Source organism: Ornithorhynchus anatinus, chromosome 7 (assembly GCF_004115215.2).
Source record: "Ornithorhynchus anatinus isolate Pmale09 chromosome 7, mOrnAna1.pri.v4, whole genome shotgun sequence".
NCBI lineage: Eukaryota > Metazoa > Chordata > Mammalia > Monotremata > Ornithorhynchidae > Ornithorhynchus > Ornithorhynchus anatinus.
Window position 1 is genome coordinate 65,919,493 of NC_041734.1, and position 16,130 is coordinate 65,935,622.

Below are 16,130 nucleotides of genomic sequence, written 5' to 3' on the forward strand. Positions count from 1 at the left end.
AGGGCCGGATCCGAAGCACCTAAGGTTGGGTGGGGGGATGGAAGAGGTCGGGGTGAAAGATCACTGGGGGCTGGGGGGGCCTGTGGACCCCTGGAATTTGCCTGTGGGGTCCCGAGCTCCCATTCATTGCCCCCGCCGACATCCCTCCAAAATCTCACCTCCGCTCCCGAGGGAACATCATCTGGTTTCTAAGGATACGGGCCGGGAACGTGTCCATCAATTTGGGGTACTTTCCCCCCACCCCCGAAGCGCTCAGCACAGTGCTCTGCGCATAGTAAGCGCTCGATAAATACCGCTGATTGAAGAGGAGGTTTTATCGGGCAACTCCGGCGGAGATTTGGGAGGCGGGGTGGGGAGTGGGAAGGGGGAGGGTCTCCGCTTCACCCCCGCCCCCCGACCGGGTCCCAGCTCCCCTGCAAGACACGGTGGCGGAGTGAGTGGTGACCGAGCGCGGGAGTGTGTGTGTGTGTGTGTGTGTGTGTGTGTGCGGGCCCGGGGGCTTTGCGGGGGCTCGGAGAGGGGGGATGCACCGGTCCGGACCGGGCACCGGCGGCCAGGGCAGGGGAGGGGGCTGAGACCAGGCTCCTCGGCCAGTCCGGCCCGGGCGGGAGGAGCTGCGGTGGCCAAACCTGTGCAAAAGGGGAGGGGGCGGGAGGGAGAGGAGGGGAGCCCTTCCCCGGGCCGCAGGAGGAGGAGGAGGGATTGTCCACCCCCGGCCCGGACCCTGGGATGAGGCTGCAGCGGGCCGAAGCCGCGGTCAGAACAGTAAGTCCAGTCCTGGGAGGGGGCGGGGGGCTGCCGACCCCCAGCAGGGGCTTTCCCACCACTACGGCCGACCCTCGCTCTGGCCCCCCGCAGGTCCCGGGCAGATGTCCCAGGGGAGCGGCCCGCTTCCCCGCCCCCTCGACGACCCTCATGGAGACCCCCAGCCGGAGCCGCCCCCTGCCCCAGGTAGGCCAGGGGAGGGGGCCGATCCGGCTCAGGCCGAGCTGGTGGGGGGTGAGGGGGTGGTCTGCGGTGGGGACGGGAGGGGAACTGGCCCCCTCTCCTTCGGAACCGGGGAGATCGGCCAACGGGGGTGGACTTGGGCCAGCGTCTCCGGACGGTGTCCGCGGCCAGTCTCTCCAACTCTGTCTCTCTCCGTCTCTTTCTGCCCCTGCTCACCGATCTCTAGACTGTGAGCCCGTCATTGGGTAGGGATTGTCCTTATCTGTGCCGAATTGTACTTTCCAAGCGCTTAGTACAGTGCTCTGCACACCGTAAGGGCTCCATAAATACGACTGAATGAATCTCTTGTCTCTGCACAGGGTGGAAAGGGGTCAGTGTTCCTCTGCCTTGCTCCTCCTCTGCCTTTCCCCACCGTTTCCTTCTCCGGTCTTTTGCTTCTCTCCGGGCACCCAGCTTACTTTTCCCCGAGCCTCCCTCCAGTGCTCACTGGATCCTTCACCGTGCTCCCAGAGACAGGCCAGCAGGGTCCCTCCCCGGATAGCCCAGCTCCGTGGCTGCCCAGTGGCTGCTAGGAATAGTGACCAGTGCCTGCGTCAAATGGCCAGAGCAGCGGGCAGCGGAGTCCCTCTAAGTCAGGGCTCCGATGGGTCCGGGGAAAGGGCAAGGGCCGCAGAGGTCACGGTGGCTTCAGAATGCACCGCCCAGAGACGAGGTCAGCCTGGGAAGGTGCTGGACAGTAGTCACACAGGACCTATAAAAGAGACTTTTCCCTTCTCCCCTCTCTCCAAGCAGGCCCACTGTCCCGAAAGTTGCTTCTCACTTGCGGGTTGCGGTAGTGTGATACTGTTGAAAAGCTTCTAGACCCATATCCTCCTCAGAGTGTGTGTGTGGCGGGGGGGGTCCTCCCCATTGTGAAGCTGTGCTAAGAGGCCAGGTCCTCACTATTGTCTGAGCTAAAGAAGGATGGTGAAATCCAAGGGAGGACTTGGCCAAGAGCCTCAGAGATAGAGATCTGGACTAAGGAGAAATGAGAAAGGCCGGGGTCATGCAGCTCCCTGAAGGGAAGGTGGAGAGTTAGCTTGGCAACCATCTTGAAGTCAGTCAGGCAGGCAGCATTCCGTAAGGAGCCCCCAGTGTGTGTTTACATGTCTGTATGGTGTGGGGAGTGGGAGGGAGACAGATATGGTTATGGGGCAATTTTCTAGGGTCTTCAAGTCTCCATCTCCCTTCAGGACAGGAGGAAGTGGACTGGAACTGCACATGATGGACTTAAGAGAAACATAAACCATGAGGTGGAAGGCTTTGGAATGAGCCACCGGAAAGAGGCTAAAGTGCCTCCCTCCCTAACAAACTGGAACTGGCTGGAATGGTGCCGGGTTGGGCTGCCCGGAGGCAGGGGAATGGACTAGATGGGCTAGATGGCCACCCAACTGGGGTCCTTGCCTCCTTCATCCACTGTTCAATCAGTTGTCAATCAAAGGTACTTACTGAGGGCGTATACTGTATGCAGAGCACTGTACTAAATGCTTGGAAAAGTACAGTTCCGTAGAGTTGGTAGACACAGTCCCTGCTGCTTAGGGCCGTCTTGGTGAGACTCAGGGAGGGCCCGTCCTTCAGCCCCCCAAGACCTCTGCCCTCTCAGGCCAGGCACCTTTTTGGGGAGTCAGCCAGGTAGCCAGCTGGTTAGCTATTCAACTCTGAAGCTACAGGTCTCCGCACCCAGGTAGAAACCACGTCTTTCTCCCTGGCTCCGCCTTTGGTCAAGTCTCTGGCCCCAGGACCGGTGGCTGAGGAGACGGCCTCTCCACTCCAAGAAAAAATGAGGCGCTAGGCTCTGTTCTGGTCACTTCTCCTCGGGGTCCCTCTCCCCTCTCTCTTCTCCTTTATGAACTTTCCCCTTTTTCATCCTCCTTCTGCCTTCTACATCCTCTTCTCCTCTGCCCCTTTTCATCATCTTTTTTTCCCTATCCATTTTCCCTTTCCTCTCTGCCCCTATTTCCCTCCCTTCTACTCCAAACTTGTTGCTCGCCTTCTTTTTCCCTTTGTGCCCTTTCAGCCCTGCAGACCCCCTGCTGCCCGGCGCCTCTTTGTGCTGCCAGCCAGTTCTGCTAAGACCCAGGAGGCGGGGCGCTGTATGGGGAGAGGTAGGGGAGGAGTTTTGCCCTGAAGTGTAATCGGAGGAAGGCAGTACCCCCGCCGGCTGCGAGTGGAGCACCCCCCCCACAAACCCCAGCCCAGACAATGCAGCTTTCATACTGGGCCTCGCCGCACCTCCCCTGACCAAGCGTTCGGCACCCCAGCCGGCCGGCCACTCCAACCGCAGGAGGCCCAAGGCCGCCCGGCCGGCCGAGGGCTGGACCCCAAATCCTAGTAGCTTCAGGTTGCAGGACACGCAGGACACTCGGACTTTGGTTGATTGAAGAACCTTGCAGCCCCCGGGAGAAGTGGGGAGGGAAAGAGGCTCTCTCCTTGCCCCCCCTTTCTTTGTCTCAGCACATGCCCCACAGTGAGAGAAGACCAGGGGCTCCAGGAGCAGAAGGAGCGGTGGCGGTCCACTCCCCAGTCCTTCCCCCTGGATGGGTTCATGTCGGCCCACTCTCCCCTCTGGCCTGGCTCCCAAACGAGGAGCAGATTTCCTGGCATTGCCGGGTTTGCCGCTGGTCACTGAAGCGTCGCATTCCTGCTCTGATTTCTAATTGAATTTCCCCAGAGTCACCGGGCTTGGGTCCCACTCGCTGGAGAACCTCCCGACTCAACCGGCCCAGTGCACACTGTCCCCAAGCCCAGAGGCCCCAAGCCCAGAGGCCCTGGGGACCCACAGGTCTCTGGGGGTGGGGGCGGGAAGAGGGACTCGGCCTCTGAGGACCCTCCTTAGGACCGCACAATTCCAGGGTACGGCGGGGCCCCGAAAGCTACTACTAGAGTAATACTTATCATTTAATGCTTAAACATTTATTAACCATTTTCTATGTGCAGAGGACTGTACCAAGTTCTGGGAAAAGAATAAGAATAGATAGGAATTAGACGGTCACAGTAACTCAGTCCCTTCCAGGGTTTGAGGCTGTCCTCATCTTGCTGGGGAGCTCTCTCTGCCAGCTGTGTGCTTGCCATGGTAGGGAGCTGGTGGTGCTCCCAGAGGCACCAATATCAAACTCCCTAGGGCCTCTTTACCCAGGAACCACCATCCCCTCCCCCAACCCCAGAGTGTTGAAGATTTGGGGATCTCTGCTCATAAACGGGTGCCCGGACAAGGAAGGAGGTCGGTGGTAATGTTCCCTCTTTTAGAGGAGTGCAGGGGTTGGTGGAGGAAATTTCTGGAGCCCAGGCATGGGCACAGACACCTGAAGGCATTAGCCGGTCCTGGTTCGGACCAGGTGGTCAGTTGGGTGCCTCTTCAGCTTTTTTTTTTAATGGTGTTTATTAAGCACTTACTATGTGCCAGGCACTGTACTAAGCTCTGGGGTAGATACAAACTAATCAGGTTGAACACAATCCATGTCCCCCATAGCTCTCATACTCTTAATCCCTGTTTTACAGATGAGGGAACTGAGGCACAGAGAAGTGAAGTGACTGGCCCAAGGTCAAACAGCAGACAACTAGCAGAGCCTCCCAAGCCCAGGCTCTATCCACTAGGCCATGCTGCCTCCCATTTTTAGGAAAAAGACTGTCTTCAGGCTGTGCCCATGACTGTGGGCCAGGGAGAGGAAAGAGAGGAAAAGGGAACAATTTCTCTCAGCCCCTGCTGGCCCGGAACCTATCCGGACACTCAGGAATGGCTCCAACTTTGCAGACTCCAGACACGCTTTGGCAGGGATGGAGCCTTTCAAGGTATTAAAAGCTTCTGCCCTTTTCATGTCATCTGCTTCTAGCTTGCCCTCCCCATCTAATAACAGGTTAGGGTTCTCCCATAGCTTCCTCTTGGGCTTGATGTATTTAAAGATTGCTTTCTATTTCCTTTTATGCCTCCGTTCTTTTGCATCTCATTTTTCTGCCTTGACTTTTCTGATTTTCTTCCTACAAGTTCCTGCTATTTTAGTTCTCTGAGCCAGGCAACTATGTTAACATGGCCAGGATGTTGGCTGGTGTTCAGAAACTCCTGTGCACAGGTTAGGAATATCTAGTCAATCAAATTTAATGACAGAAGGACCAAGGAGAGGACATTTTAGGATTGGGAGGAAGTTGGTGGGGAGTGGCTTGGGAGTGATCCAACCAAGTGGAGCCAGGGAAATTCAGGGGCTGAGTGGCAAGGGGCCTGGGGGACAAGGATCCTCACAGGGAAGTTGGCAAAGCCAAGTTTACCCACAGTCGCATTTCTCGCTGACCCCAATCTCTTCCAAGCTTCCTGTGCCAGTTCTCTTTGGCAGCGCAGTCACTTTGGTTCCTTTCCCTATCCCCCATGTCGCTTCTTCCCGCTACCCCCAGTTCATTCGGGGCTCTCCAGCTAGTCCTCATTCATCTGGCCTAGCTTCCTCTTCTGGCAACATTCTCTTGGTGGCTCAGTTCTTCACGCAGCTTCTTCTTTAATTAACTCGGTTTCTTCTTCCCCTTGTCATCATCCTCCTGCAGAGGGAAAATATTTCCTTGCCTTCTTCCTATTGTTTCCTTGAGAAGCAGCCAGTTCTCTTGGGTGCTTTCAGCGAGACATGGGCCCGAAGAGAGGGAGGTGGAGAAGACATTGCCCAACCAGCGCTTTCCCAAGGAGCCTCCCTTAGCCTAGTAGTCAGATTTACCCAAATTGATTTTCGGCATCTGATCTTTCCCTCCTTCCTAAATGCCCTGCTCCTTTTCCTGTTGGGCTGTAGCCTAAATGTGAGTCCTTGCCGGGTCCTCCCTGTATGCAAGGATCAGAGTAGGAGGATGGACCACCCCTCCAACACACATGCGCGTGCACACACCTACACACAAACACATACACACACACATATCAGGTATATCTTCTATCTCCTGCACCAAGGCAGCCAAAGAGTCAGTGTGAATCTCTCAGATCTGCTCAGGGCTCAGCGGTGGCTTCCTTCTCTTCATTGGGAATTAGGGTTATGAGGTCACTTTGCTCTTTTTCTGTCCCCCCAAGGTGGGATGGAGATGGGACTTCCTGGAGGTGAAGTAAAAATAATAATTGCAGTATTTGTTAAGCGCTTACTATGTACCAGGCACTGTACATAGGTGTACAGTACTGGGGAGCAAATCGGGCTGGATACAGTGTCCCTGACCCACGTGGGGTTCACAGTCTCAATCCCCATTTTACAGATGAGGTAACCAAGACACAGAGAAGTGAAGTGACTTGGCCAAGGTCACAGAGCAGACAAGTGGCAGAGCTGGGATTAGAACTAAGACCTTCTGACTCCCAGGCCCGTGATTTATCCACTACACCATGTGTGCCAGAGACAGAGGGGGACAAAGAGAGTGAAAGAAGGAAATAGGTGACTCCCTAAACGTCTGTCCACCCCAAGAAACTTTCTGGATGATTTTGTAGCATTTCCAGGAGGCTCAGAAACCTGCTGGCCCGGCCACCATGGAACAACCAGGCAAGGGCCGGTCCAGCCACAGCGGTGATGGGGTTGTTGCCACTGCCAAAGAGGAGGAGGTTGGGCAGCCCCTTCTTCACCTCTGCTCCTCCCTACTGTCAGGCTGCTGTGGCAGCTTCCGGGTCCCCTCCCTTCACCCCTGGCCAAAGCAGGACTTCAATAGGTCCCCACAGAGGCTCTTTGGGTGGCAGGAGAAAACCTTGACAATTGAGACAGTCCAAAATAAATCAGGACACCTGGTCATATGATTGTGCCCACTTTCACCCTGCCTTCTGCCAGCCTGGCCTGGAATGGAGGGGTAGGTTCCTCCCCATGACCCAGATGTGGCCCGTGACCTCTGGCCCACAGGTGGGCACTTTATTCCCTCAGGCTTAGGGACTGAGCTCAGCACCCACTCAAGTTCTGGATCCATCACCTGATCCAGCTGACCCAGCACTGCTCAGGCTGGGTGAGAGTCCCCCTGTGCACTGCAGAGACCTTGGTAGGTTGGTACATCCCTTCCCCTGCTTCTGTCTCCCTGCACCCCTCCTTACCCTCCACTCCTACCTCCACCCCCTGGCACCTAGTTATTCACATTCCTGAGTACCTTTGGTAGGATGGGTCAGGAGCCTGGGCATTGATGAGAAGAAGGGCGGAGTTCTGGAAGGGTCAAAGGGTCCACATATCAGCTGATTCTAGTTCCACCCTCTGCTCTCTCCCCACTTCAAGTCCAGGTTTCCTATCCCTTGTAGAAGGAGCAGGGCCTAGGATGGATCTTTCTAGCCATCTGGCTGGTTCTACCGATGAGGAGTTTGGGGAGCAGGGCAGGAGGACGGGGTTCTGTCTCACTCTTGCGGGTGAAAACCGCACTCAGCCAGTGAAGGTGATCCAGCTGGCCGGTCAGGCAGTGCCAGGGCCTAGTGCACTCAGCTTCAGGGCCCAACGTACCTGCCTCAAATGGACTGGAGATGTGCTGTCAGACCTCGGGTGAGTCACGTGGCTTCTCGGTACCTCACTTTCCCCCATTTCAAAGGAAGACATCCTCCCTTTCACTTTTCTTAGCCCCTAATAATAATAATAATTATGCTATTTGTTAAGAACTTACTATGTGCCAGGCACTGTACTAAGCACTGGGGTGGATACAAGCAAATCGGGTTGGGCACAGCACGGTCCCCATCCCAGGTGGGGCTCACAGCCTTAATCCCCATTTTACTGATGAGGTAACTGAGAGACAGAGAGGTTAAGTGGCTTGCCCAAGGTCACACAGCAGACAAGTGGCAGAGTTGGGATAAGAACTCAGGTCTTTCAGACTCCCAGGTGGGTGCTCTATCCACCAGGCCATGCTGCTTCTCATGCTGCTGGATATGTCCAGTTCTTTGAACCAGAAGGGAATAATCACATTCATTCCTATCCTTTCCCCCTCTCTCTCTTTTCCTCTCTGTCTCTCTCCCCAATATCTCTCCCCCTGAATTTTTCTAAGATAAGAAATTGGAGCCCCTGAGATCAAAGGTCCACCCATCTGCCTGTTTTATCTTTGGGGGGAGCGGACACCTTCAGACCTTGTTAGCACTTTTCTGTGCCAAGCCCTCTGCTCTCCTCCCGTTCCTTCCCTTTCCTCTCCCTTCCCCCTCCTCCCCCGAGCTCCTGAACCTGAAAACTCTTTTCCTGCATTAATTTCAGACTGAATGTAAATAAGTCATTTGGATTCCTCCTGGCCTGCTCTCCTGCCTCTCCCCTCAGTCCCCAGCCGGGTTCCTCCCAGCCCAATCCCTGGCTCGCTTGGGCCCTGCCCCCTCTCAGCCCCAGTTTACTCTCAGCATTCATGACCAGGTAATGGGATCCTGCCCTGGGAGGAGAGGCAGGGACGGAGAGAGCAGCTGGAGGAGGGAAAGTGTGGGGACTACTAGGGCAGGGGAGTGAAGCCAAGAGGTTTTTGGCCAGTAGGACCACTGTCTGTGGGGAACAGGTCGGGCAGCTGTCTCCAGCCTCTGGAAGAGCAGTCTGGGTCAGGTCTAACGCTGAGAAAACTTGACCGGGAGGAGTGGGGGTGGTAGAGGCGGGGGCGGGTGGGTGTGATCCAGCCAGTTCTCAATTCTCCAGTATGTCCCCTCTCCACAGGGAGGAACCTGGGGCCCAGCTGGACAGACCGGCAATATGGAGAGCAAGGCCCCCAGCTGTTAGGGGTTGGGGGCTTATTTGATGAAAGAAGGAAGCCTGAGGAGCCCAGAACTGGGAGGCAGTGAGGAGCCCCAAGGAGGGAGTTCCAGAGTTTGAGGTGGGAGGGCCAGAGAGATTCAGATGAGCCCAAGTCTAATAATGACATCAGTGGTATTTGTTCAGCACTTATTATGTGCCAATCAATGGACTGAGCACTGGGAGAGATACAGGTTTTTCAGATGATGGGGGTGAGGTTCGAGCCTATCCATCCACCTCCCGCATCAAACAAAAACTCCTCACCACTGGCTTCAAAGCACTCAATCACCTTGCCCCCTCCTACCTTACCTTGCTACTCTCCTAATACAACCCAGAATTCACACTTGGCTCTTCTAAGGCTCACCTTCTTACTGTACCTCGATCTTGCCGCTGATCCCTCGCCCACCTCTGTCCTGCAACACCTTCCCTCCTCTACTCTAACAATTACTGTCCCCCACCTTCAGAGCCTTATTGAAGACACACCTCCTCCAAGACTCCTTCCCTAAGCCCTCCTTTTCTCTTCTCCCACTCCCTGTCTTGCTCCCTTTATTCATCTCCCTCCCAGCACCACAGCACTTATGTACCTATCTGAAATTTATTTCTATTAATGTCTGTGTCCACCTCCAGACTTTAAGCTCATTGTGGGCAAGAAGTGTGTCTTTTTATTGTTCTATTGTACTCTCCCAAGTGCTTAGTACAGTGCTCTGCACTCAGTAAGCACTCAATAAATACAGTTGTACGAGTGAATAAATGAATGAATGAGCCCTATGAGATGAGATCAGCTCTGATGGCATCACTCTTCAGCCCACTCCCCAGCCCCAAACTTGTGGACTCCCCCACCCAGCTCCCTCAGTGTACCCGGCTGGGCAAGTGTGAGCCCGCCCAGGCCTGCTCTCACCTGAGCCCAGGCAGGAGGGATGGGCAGGGCTCCTGGAGTCCACCCTGCCAGATTCCCGGGCACTCCGCCGGGGCTCTGAGCTTGTCCTCGCCCAGGTCAGCCCGTGAGGGCACAGAGTCTGGCTGTCGGACGTCCCCGCCGGAAGTCTCCAGCGAGACCAGCCGTCTGCTCCGCTCCCACCACGGCCCCTCTGATTGCCTGTTTTTCTCCCTCCTTGCACTTGGAGCTGCCGGCAAAAACTGGCCCGTCTGTCTTGGATGCCTGCCTCTTTCTGTGAGTGTGTCTGTGGCTTGTGGGTCTGGGGGAGTCTTTCTCTATGTCTGTAGGCTTGGGTGTAGATGGGTCTGTGGTTTGTGTATATTTGTGTGCTGCTGCATGAATATGTGAATATGTGACTGTGTGCCTGTGTGTGTGTCTGTGTATGGTCAACAGGCCATTCGCGGCTCCAAGTTCCCATCTCCTGGCTCTGCCCTTCTATCTCTCCCTTTTTTCTGCTTTGTGCCTCTGTTTGCCAGGGCTCCCATCGCAGTTGTTAGTTCAATGCTTTGCACACAGTAAGTGCTTAATAAACACTAATAATGAAGAATAATTGTGGTATTTAAGCACTTACCATATGCCAAGTATCGTACTAAATAGATGCAAGATAATCGGGTTGGACACAGTCCCTGTCCCACATAAGACTCACAGTCTTAATCCTCATTTGACAGATGAGGGAACTGAGGCACAGAAAAGTGAAGTGACTTACCCAAGGTCACACAGCAGACAAGTGACAGAAATGGGATTAGAACCCAGGTCCTCTGTCTCCCAGTCCCCTTCTCTTTCCATTAAACCACATTGCTTCTCAATCCCTCTTTCCATCCCTTAGGCTCCAGGTCTCTGCCCCAGCCCATAGCTCTGGCCAAGAGCCAATGAGTGATCTTGGGGGACTTAATTTCACCTTCCAAGTCAGCCCGCTCTCCCACCCCCAACTGCAGCCCCTGCTGAGTTCCAGCCCCTCCCCAGTTCATGGCATCTCTCTCTCTTACCCCCTCCATTCAGCTGTCCTCATTTCAGGCAGATACTGGGCAAAACGCTCACCTTTCCCCTCTCCCATCCCTTCTCCCCACCCGCCTCCCCACCCTGCCTTCTGGTCTCCAGTCTACTCTGTGCTGCTTCGAAGTACACCCTGCCCCCTATGGTAAAGAGAGGTTGGAAGAATCTGTCTCTGTCTCTCTGTATCTCCCCTTCCGCCAGTCTTGGGCCCAGCCTCAGATTAGTCACAGTAATTATAGGTGTCGAGCAAGTTCTCTCTTTCTCTCTCTCCTCCGCTCCCTCTGCATTTCCCTCTTCCTGTCTCTGGCTCTCTTTCTCTTCTCTCTCGCTCCATGTCTCTTTCCCAGTCTGTGTCTCCCTCCGGCTCTTTCCCTTCTTCCTCCCCTGGCCTCCATCCTTTGGCTTTAGGTACTGTTTGCCGGTACTCATCCTCCCCACTGGATTTGGGCCCTGCCTGTCCTGGGGGTGGGCAGGGGAGGGTGCCAGGCGGGGTCACAAGACCCAAAGGGAATGGGACTGAGAGTGTCAACTCCAATTTCAGCTCAGGAGGCGGTCACAAGCTCTCCCAGCCTGCCCCAGCCAGAGGTAGCAGTGTCTTCACAGGATCACACCCACCATCCGGTCCACCCCAGCAGGACCAGAGAGGAGGAGGAGGAGGAGGTGGAGGAGGAGGAGGAGGAGACGGCAGCACCCTCCATGCCCCAAGTCAGTGGACCAGCATCTCTGCAGGCCTTGAGCAGCACTGACCTCATCGGTCTCCCTCAAGCTGTGACATGTGAGTCTGGAGGGAGGGGCAAGAAGGGAGGAGAAAGAGGCAGGGAGGTGAGTGGGGAGAGATGGGATGGTCAACAAGGGCCAGCTACTCCTGTGGGATTCTCAGGTCACTGCCCTTTCTCCCCTCCCATACACCTGCGTGGCGCAGTAGAAAGAGCACGGGCTTGGGAGTCAGGGCTCATGAGTTCGAATCCCAGCTCTGCCACTTGTCAGCTGTGTGACTGTGGGCAAGTCACTTAACTTCTCTGTGCCTCAGTTCCCTCATCTGTAAAATGGGGATTAAGACTGTGAGCCCCACGTGGGACAACCTGATTCCCCTGTGTCTACCCCAGCGCTTAGAACAGTGCTCTGCACATAGTAAGCGCTTAACAAATACCAACATTATTACCTGCCCCACTCCATAGAAGCTGACTGTAGAAACTCTTTCAGACCCTCCTGACCACACCCCAGGGCCATCCTGCTGACAAAGTAGTAGGACTACCGCCCCCCCTTCCCTAGTCCCCCAGTCAGAAATGGGCTGGCTCAGCCAGCAGCAGTACCTTTCCCCTTCGAGGGGCTGGAGCTGGGGTGGGTGCAGAGCCACGCCTACCCGGGCCCGCCCAGGAGACGATCCAGGCAGACAGACGGCCTGCTCAGGGGCCAGGACGGAGAAGGGCCACCCGCCAAGCCTGGTGCCAGGAACTGGGCAGCGAGCTTGACCGTGATGGCATTTCTCCAGCCTAGAGAGAGGCCAAACCCCATCCCCTGCTCCCTCTCACCCTGAGCCCAGAGACCTGCCAGCGGCAGAAGGACGGAGGGTCGGAAACTGAAACTGCAGGGGGAGGTATGCCCCAGTAGTGGCAGGAAGACTTGAGCGGTGCGACCATCCTTTGGCCCCCAGCCCAAGGACCCCTGGGCTCCACCTGGGACTGCTTCCTGGAACAGCTCTGGCCCGGCAGGTCCTCTAGGCCACGCTGGGACTCTCAGGGAGGCCTTTACCTGCATCTGGAGCTGGGTCAGCCGGCTGGGATCAGCGATGCAAAGCCCTCTTGTAATTCAAGAAGGAGAGGGCACAGGCCCTCATGGACCTTGGGGCAGGGTGGGAAACCCAGTGTCCACTGCCAAGCAGAGGTTTTTGTGCCCAGCTGCAATATTGCCTGGTGACTCCATCTCTCTGACCCCTTCCCTGCCCCCCATCCCAACCAGGGCTTCTAGCTCCTTGCTCTCCCTCTCTTCCCTCCAGATTTACCCAGCAGGGGCAGAGCAGGGCAAGCCTGAGGGGTCCCCAGGGGCCCTGCTGCATCATCCCACTTACCTAGAGGGCCTTTCACTGTGAGGAACTGATCCCCAGCTCCAGCCCCTCACCCCCTCAATCCCTGCCCCAAATCCTTCACCCTCAGGATCTGACCTCCCTCTTCCCCCAGACCTGACCCTGACCTCCTCCCTCCCGCCAGTCCTGACCCTGACCTCCAGCCCCTAACCCAATTCTGTGGGGCTGGGATCTTAACACCCCAGAGGAATTTTTGAAGGTCGGGACCCTCGATGGGCAGGCCTTCATTCCCCATGCCCTATCCTCCCTTCCCTGCAACCCCCTTGCTCAGGGCTGGTCCTCTGCACCTCCTCCCTTCCCTGGCTCAGTAGACCACTCTCTCTCAGGAACCACAGGCTGGGTCCCCACACCCCTGAAATTGCAAGCACCGCTGGAGAGGAGCATACACCCAGCAGACTCCAGCCAGGAGCAGAAGGAAATCCAGGGCAAGCCCAGGCAGAAAGGGAACCCCTGTCCCACATGGGGCTCATGGTCTCGGTTCCCATTTTACAGATGAGGGACCTGAGGCCCAGAGAAGTGAAGTGACTGGCCCAAGGTCACCTAGCAGACAAGTGGCGGAGCCAGGACTAGAACTCATGATCTTCTGACTCCCAAGCCCGGGCTCTATTCATTATGCCATGCTGCTTCTTCTATCTACCCCCAGCACTTAGAACAGTGCTGTTATAAGCGCTCGAATATGACAATGAATGAATGCTTGGCACATGCTTAACAGATACCGTGGTTATCATTATTATCATTGTTGTTATTATTATTATTGATAGCCCATTTTGGGGTGGTTTGAAGGTAGCCCCGGGTGACTGTGAAAGGTGACTTTGAAAGGTAGCTCGAAGAGACAGTCAGTCCCCTCTAGATTGTAAGCTCATTGTGGACAGGGAATGTGTCTGTTTATTGTTGTATTGTACTCTCCCAAGCGTTTAGTACAGTTCTGGGAAGCCAGTAAGTGCTCAGTCGATACAACTGCTTGAACTCCAGGATCCTGAGGGAGAAGGAAGAGAAGGAGAGAGGGAGGAGAGGGAGAGGCGGTGGGGAGCGGAAGCGCATCTCTCAACAGATGTTTCCAATCACTTGCCCATCCTGGGAGGGGAGAGCGAGGCTGCCGTGGCGGCCGGCAGTGGGCGGGAAGACCCATTAACCATTTCACTGCCCAAGAACCAGGGGCCGGAGCTGGGGGGTTCTGGTGCGGAAGGAGGAGCTAGGCCTGCCTCCCACCCCCCCTCCCACCGGCGGAATAACCCAAGCCCAGAGTCGAGGGCCCTCCGACGCCCGCTGGTCTGGGCCTCGACCCCAAGACCACCTGCCTCTCGATCTCCCTCCAGGTCAGCCGCAGGGTCTCTCCCCGACCCGGGGACCCCCTGGCTGCATCCCGCTGCTGCACAACGGCACCGGCGGCTCCCCGAATCTAGCCGGGACCAGTCGCTCAGGGAACGGAGCCTTCGGAGGTTCCCGGACCCCCAGGAAGCCGCCGACACCCACCTCCCTCCCGGCCCACGGAGGCAGGAAGCGCAAGACCGGCACCAAGCCTGCCACCTCCCAGATCCCCATCGAGGCCCAGGAAGGTACTGAGCCTCTTCGATCTCAGACCCCATCCCCTGACCCCCAACCCGGCCCAGATTCCTCCCCCTGCTCTCGCCCCTCCCTCTTCCCACCATCCTTCCTGCTGTCACCCCTCCCACCACTCCCACCACCCCTCCTGCTCTCGCTTCCCACCCCTCCCTCTTCCCCCAACAGTTCATTCATTCAGTCGTATTTATTGAGCGTTTACTGTGTGCAGAGCACTGTACTAAGCACTTGGAATGTACAATTAGGCAACAGATAGAGACAATCCCTGGCCAACAACAGGCCGAGCCTTGGAGCAGAGTTTCTGCTCTGCTGTCCAGGTTCACCTACCCGCAGCTTGATTTCCCTCCGGCCACTGCCTGTTTCCCAGATGCGGGGCTCCCCGGCTAGCAGGAGCAGGACCAGCTGCCCACCCCATTCTGTGACCATCTGTCCCTTCTGGGGAAGCTGGTTGGTTCCTGGGGAAGTGGGGCCTGGGTCCAAAGTTCTGGGGGTGCTGAGCCAAATTTTTCCAGGGAAGAGGTGGGAGCTGGGCCCAAGGTTCCCAGGGAAGGGGGTGCCAGGAATAGCATGTCCTTCCTGGCTCACCTCTCACCCCCTCAGAGCTCTTCCCCAGCTCTTTCTCCCTCCCTCCCACCTCTCGCACCCCACTTCTCCCCATTTCACCCTTCTGCTCTGGGACTTTCTCCTCTACCTCCTCGACTCCAGACTGCTGCGTCCACTGCGTCCTGACCTGCCTGTTCTGCGAGTTCCTGGCCCTCTGCAACATCCTGCTGGACTGCGTCACCTGCGGCTCCTGCAGCTCCGAGGACTCGTGCATTTGCTGCTGCTGCTGCTGCGGCTCCGGAGAGTGCGTCGACTGCGACCTGCCCTGCGATATGGACTGCGGCATCGTCGACGCCTGCTGCGAGTCGGCCGACTGCCTGGAGATCTGCATGGAGTGCTGCGGGCTGTGCTTCTCTTCCTGAGGTCCCCGGCCCGAGGGACCTCCAGCAGCCAGGCCTGAGCAGGAGCAAGGTGCAGGCCCCGGGCAGGGTCAGCCTGGAACCAACAATGGGGATGGCTGGCCCAGCAGAGTGACCGCAGCCCATCCAGAACCCCCGCCTAATACTCCTGGAGTGGGAGGGCGGAGGTGGGCCAGGTTTGGCTCTAGGACACTGTGAATGCCCGTTGTGGGGGGCCAAGGCAAAGGGGCCTAGCTCCAGCAACCCAGTAGTGCAACTGGCCAGAGGCCAAATAGATGTGAAGTCCTTCACTAGCCCACCTCTCTGCTTGCTGCCCTGGAGAGGGCAAGGCTTTTGTCCAGCCCCCCCCAACCATCTTGGGGCCTGTCCTGGGGGCTGACAAGGAGAGAGGAGTGAGTGGACCCCTAGGGTATGGGAAGGCTGAGTGGGAGAGGGGCAGCATGGGGTGGGGATGGGCGAGGAGGTGGGGTGGGAATGGGCTGGGGTGGAGGTGGGTGGGGATGGAGCTGCCCTTCTGATTGCTCTAAATAAAGATCTCTGGGACCCACCCCCTCATCCTCAGCAGTGCTCCCGGCTGTGCTCCCATAGCCCCGAGGAGCTGGGCCAGGGCTTGGCATGCCTCGCCGGCCTGGCACCTCCTCCTACTGGGGCCTCTCGCACTGCCCGGTGTCTCTCCAGCCTCCTGGTCTTTGGCCAGGTGTGGAAGCTTGACAGGCACGGGCCCTCTGGAGCAGTGGGGCTGGAGGGAAGATCCTGTTGATTTGGACCCTCAGTGCTGCCCCACGGCACCTCAGACCGTAACCCCGCACCCAAAAGTTCCCTCAGCCCCTTGGCGGAGCGGCCAAGCAGATGGCAGAGCACAGGCCCCTTGGTCCTCAAGTAGGAGTTAACTCTTGGATTGGAGATTCATCCCCAGATGAGTTCATTTTTAATCGGTGAATTCATTCCCA

At 56.8% G+C, this 16,130-nt stretch overlaps 1 protein-coding gene across 1 annotated transcript; it reads left to right on the forward strand.

Moving 5' to 3' along the window:
* The first annotated feature begins 687 nt into the window (after positions 1-687).
* Positions 688-15,620, forward strand: MDFI (MyoD family inhibitor). Its single transcript, XM_029069363.1, has 5 exons — positions 688-765; positions 859-951; positions 11,117-11,350; positions 13,975-14,214; positions 14,924-15,620. The coding sequence occupies exons 2-5, from the start codon at positions 870-872 to the stop codon at positions 15,181-15,183; spliced, it is 816 nt and encodes a 271-aa protein (XP_028925196.1). The 5' UTR covers positions 688-765; positions 859-869; the 3' UTR covers positions 15,184-15,620.
* Positions 15,621-16,130: the final 510 nt, after the last annotated feature.

What these genes read in the sequence shown, in the direction of transcription:
- MDFI (XM_029069363.1), top strand. Translation starts at nt 870, where the DNA reads ATGTCCCAGGGGAGCGGCCCGCTTCCCCGCCCCCTCGACGACCCTCAT. An exon ending in TCTCCCTCAAGCTGTGACAT is followed by an intron (nt 11,351 to 13,974) that starts GTGAGTCTGGAG and finishes ATCTCCCTCCAG; the next exon opens with GTCAGCCGCAGGGTCTCTCC. An exon ending in CCCCATCGAGGCCCAGGAAG is followed by an intron (nt 14,215 to 14,923) that starts GTACTGAGCCTC and finishes CCTCGACTCCAG; the next exon opens with ACTGCTGCGTCCACTGCGTC.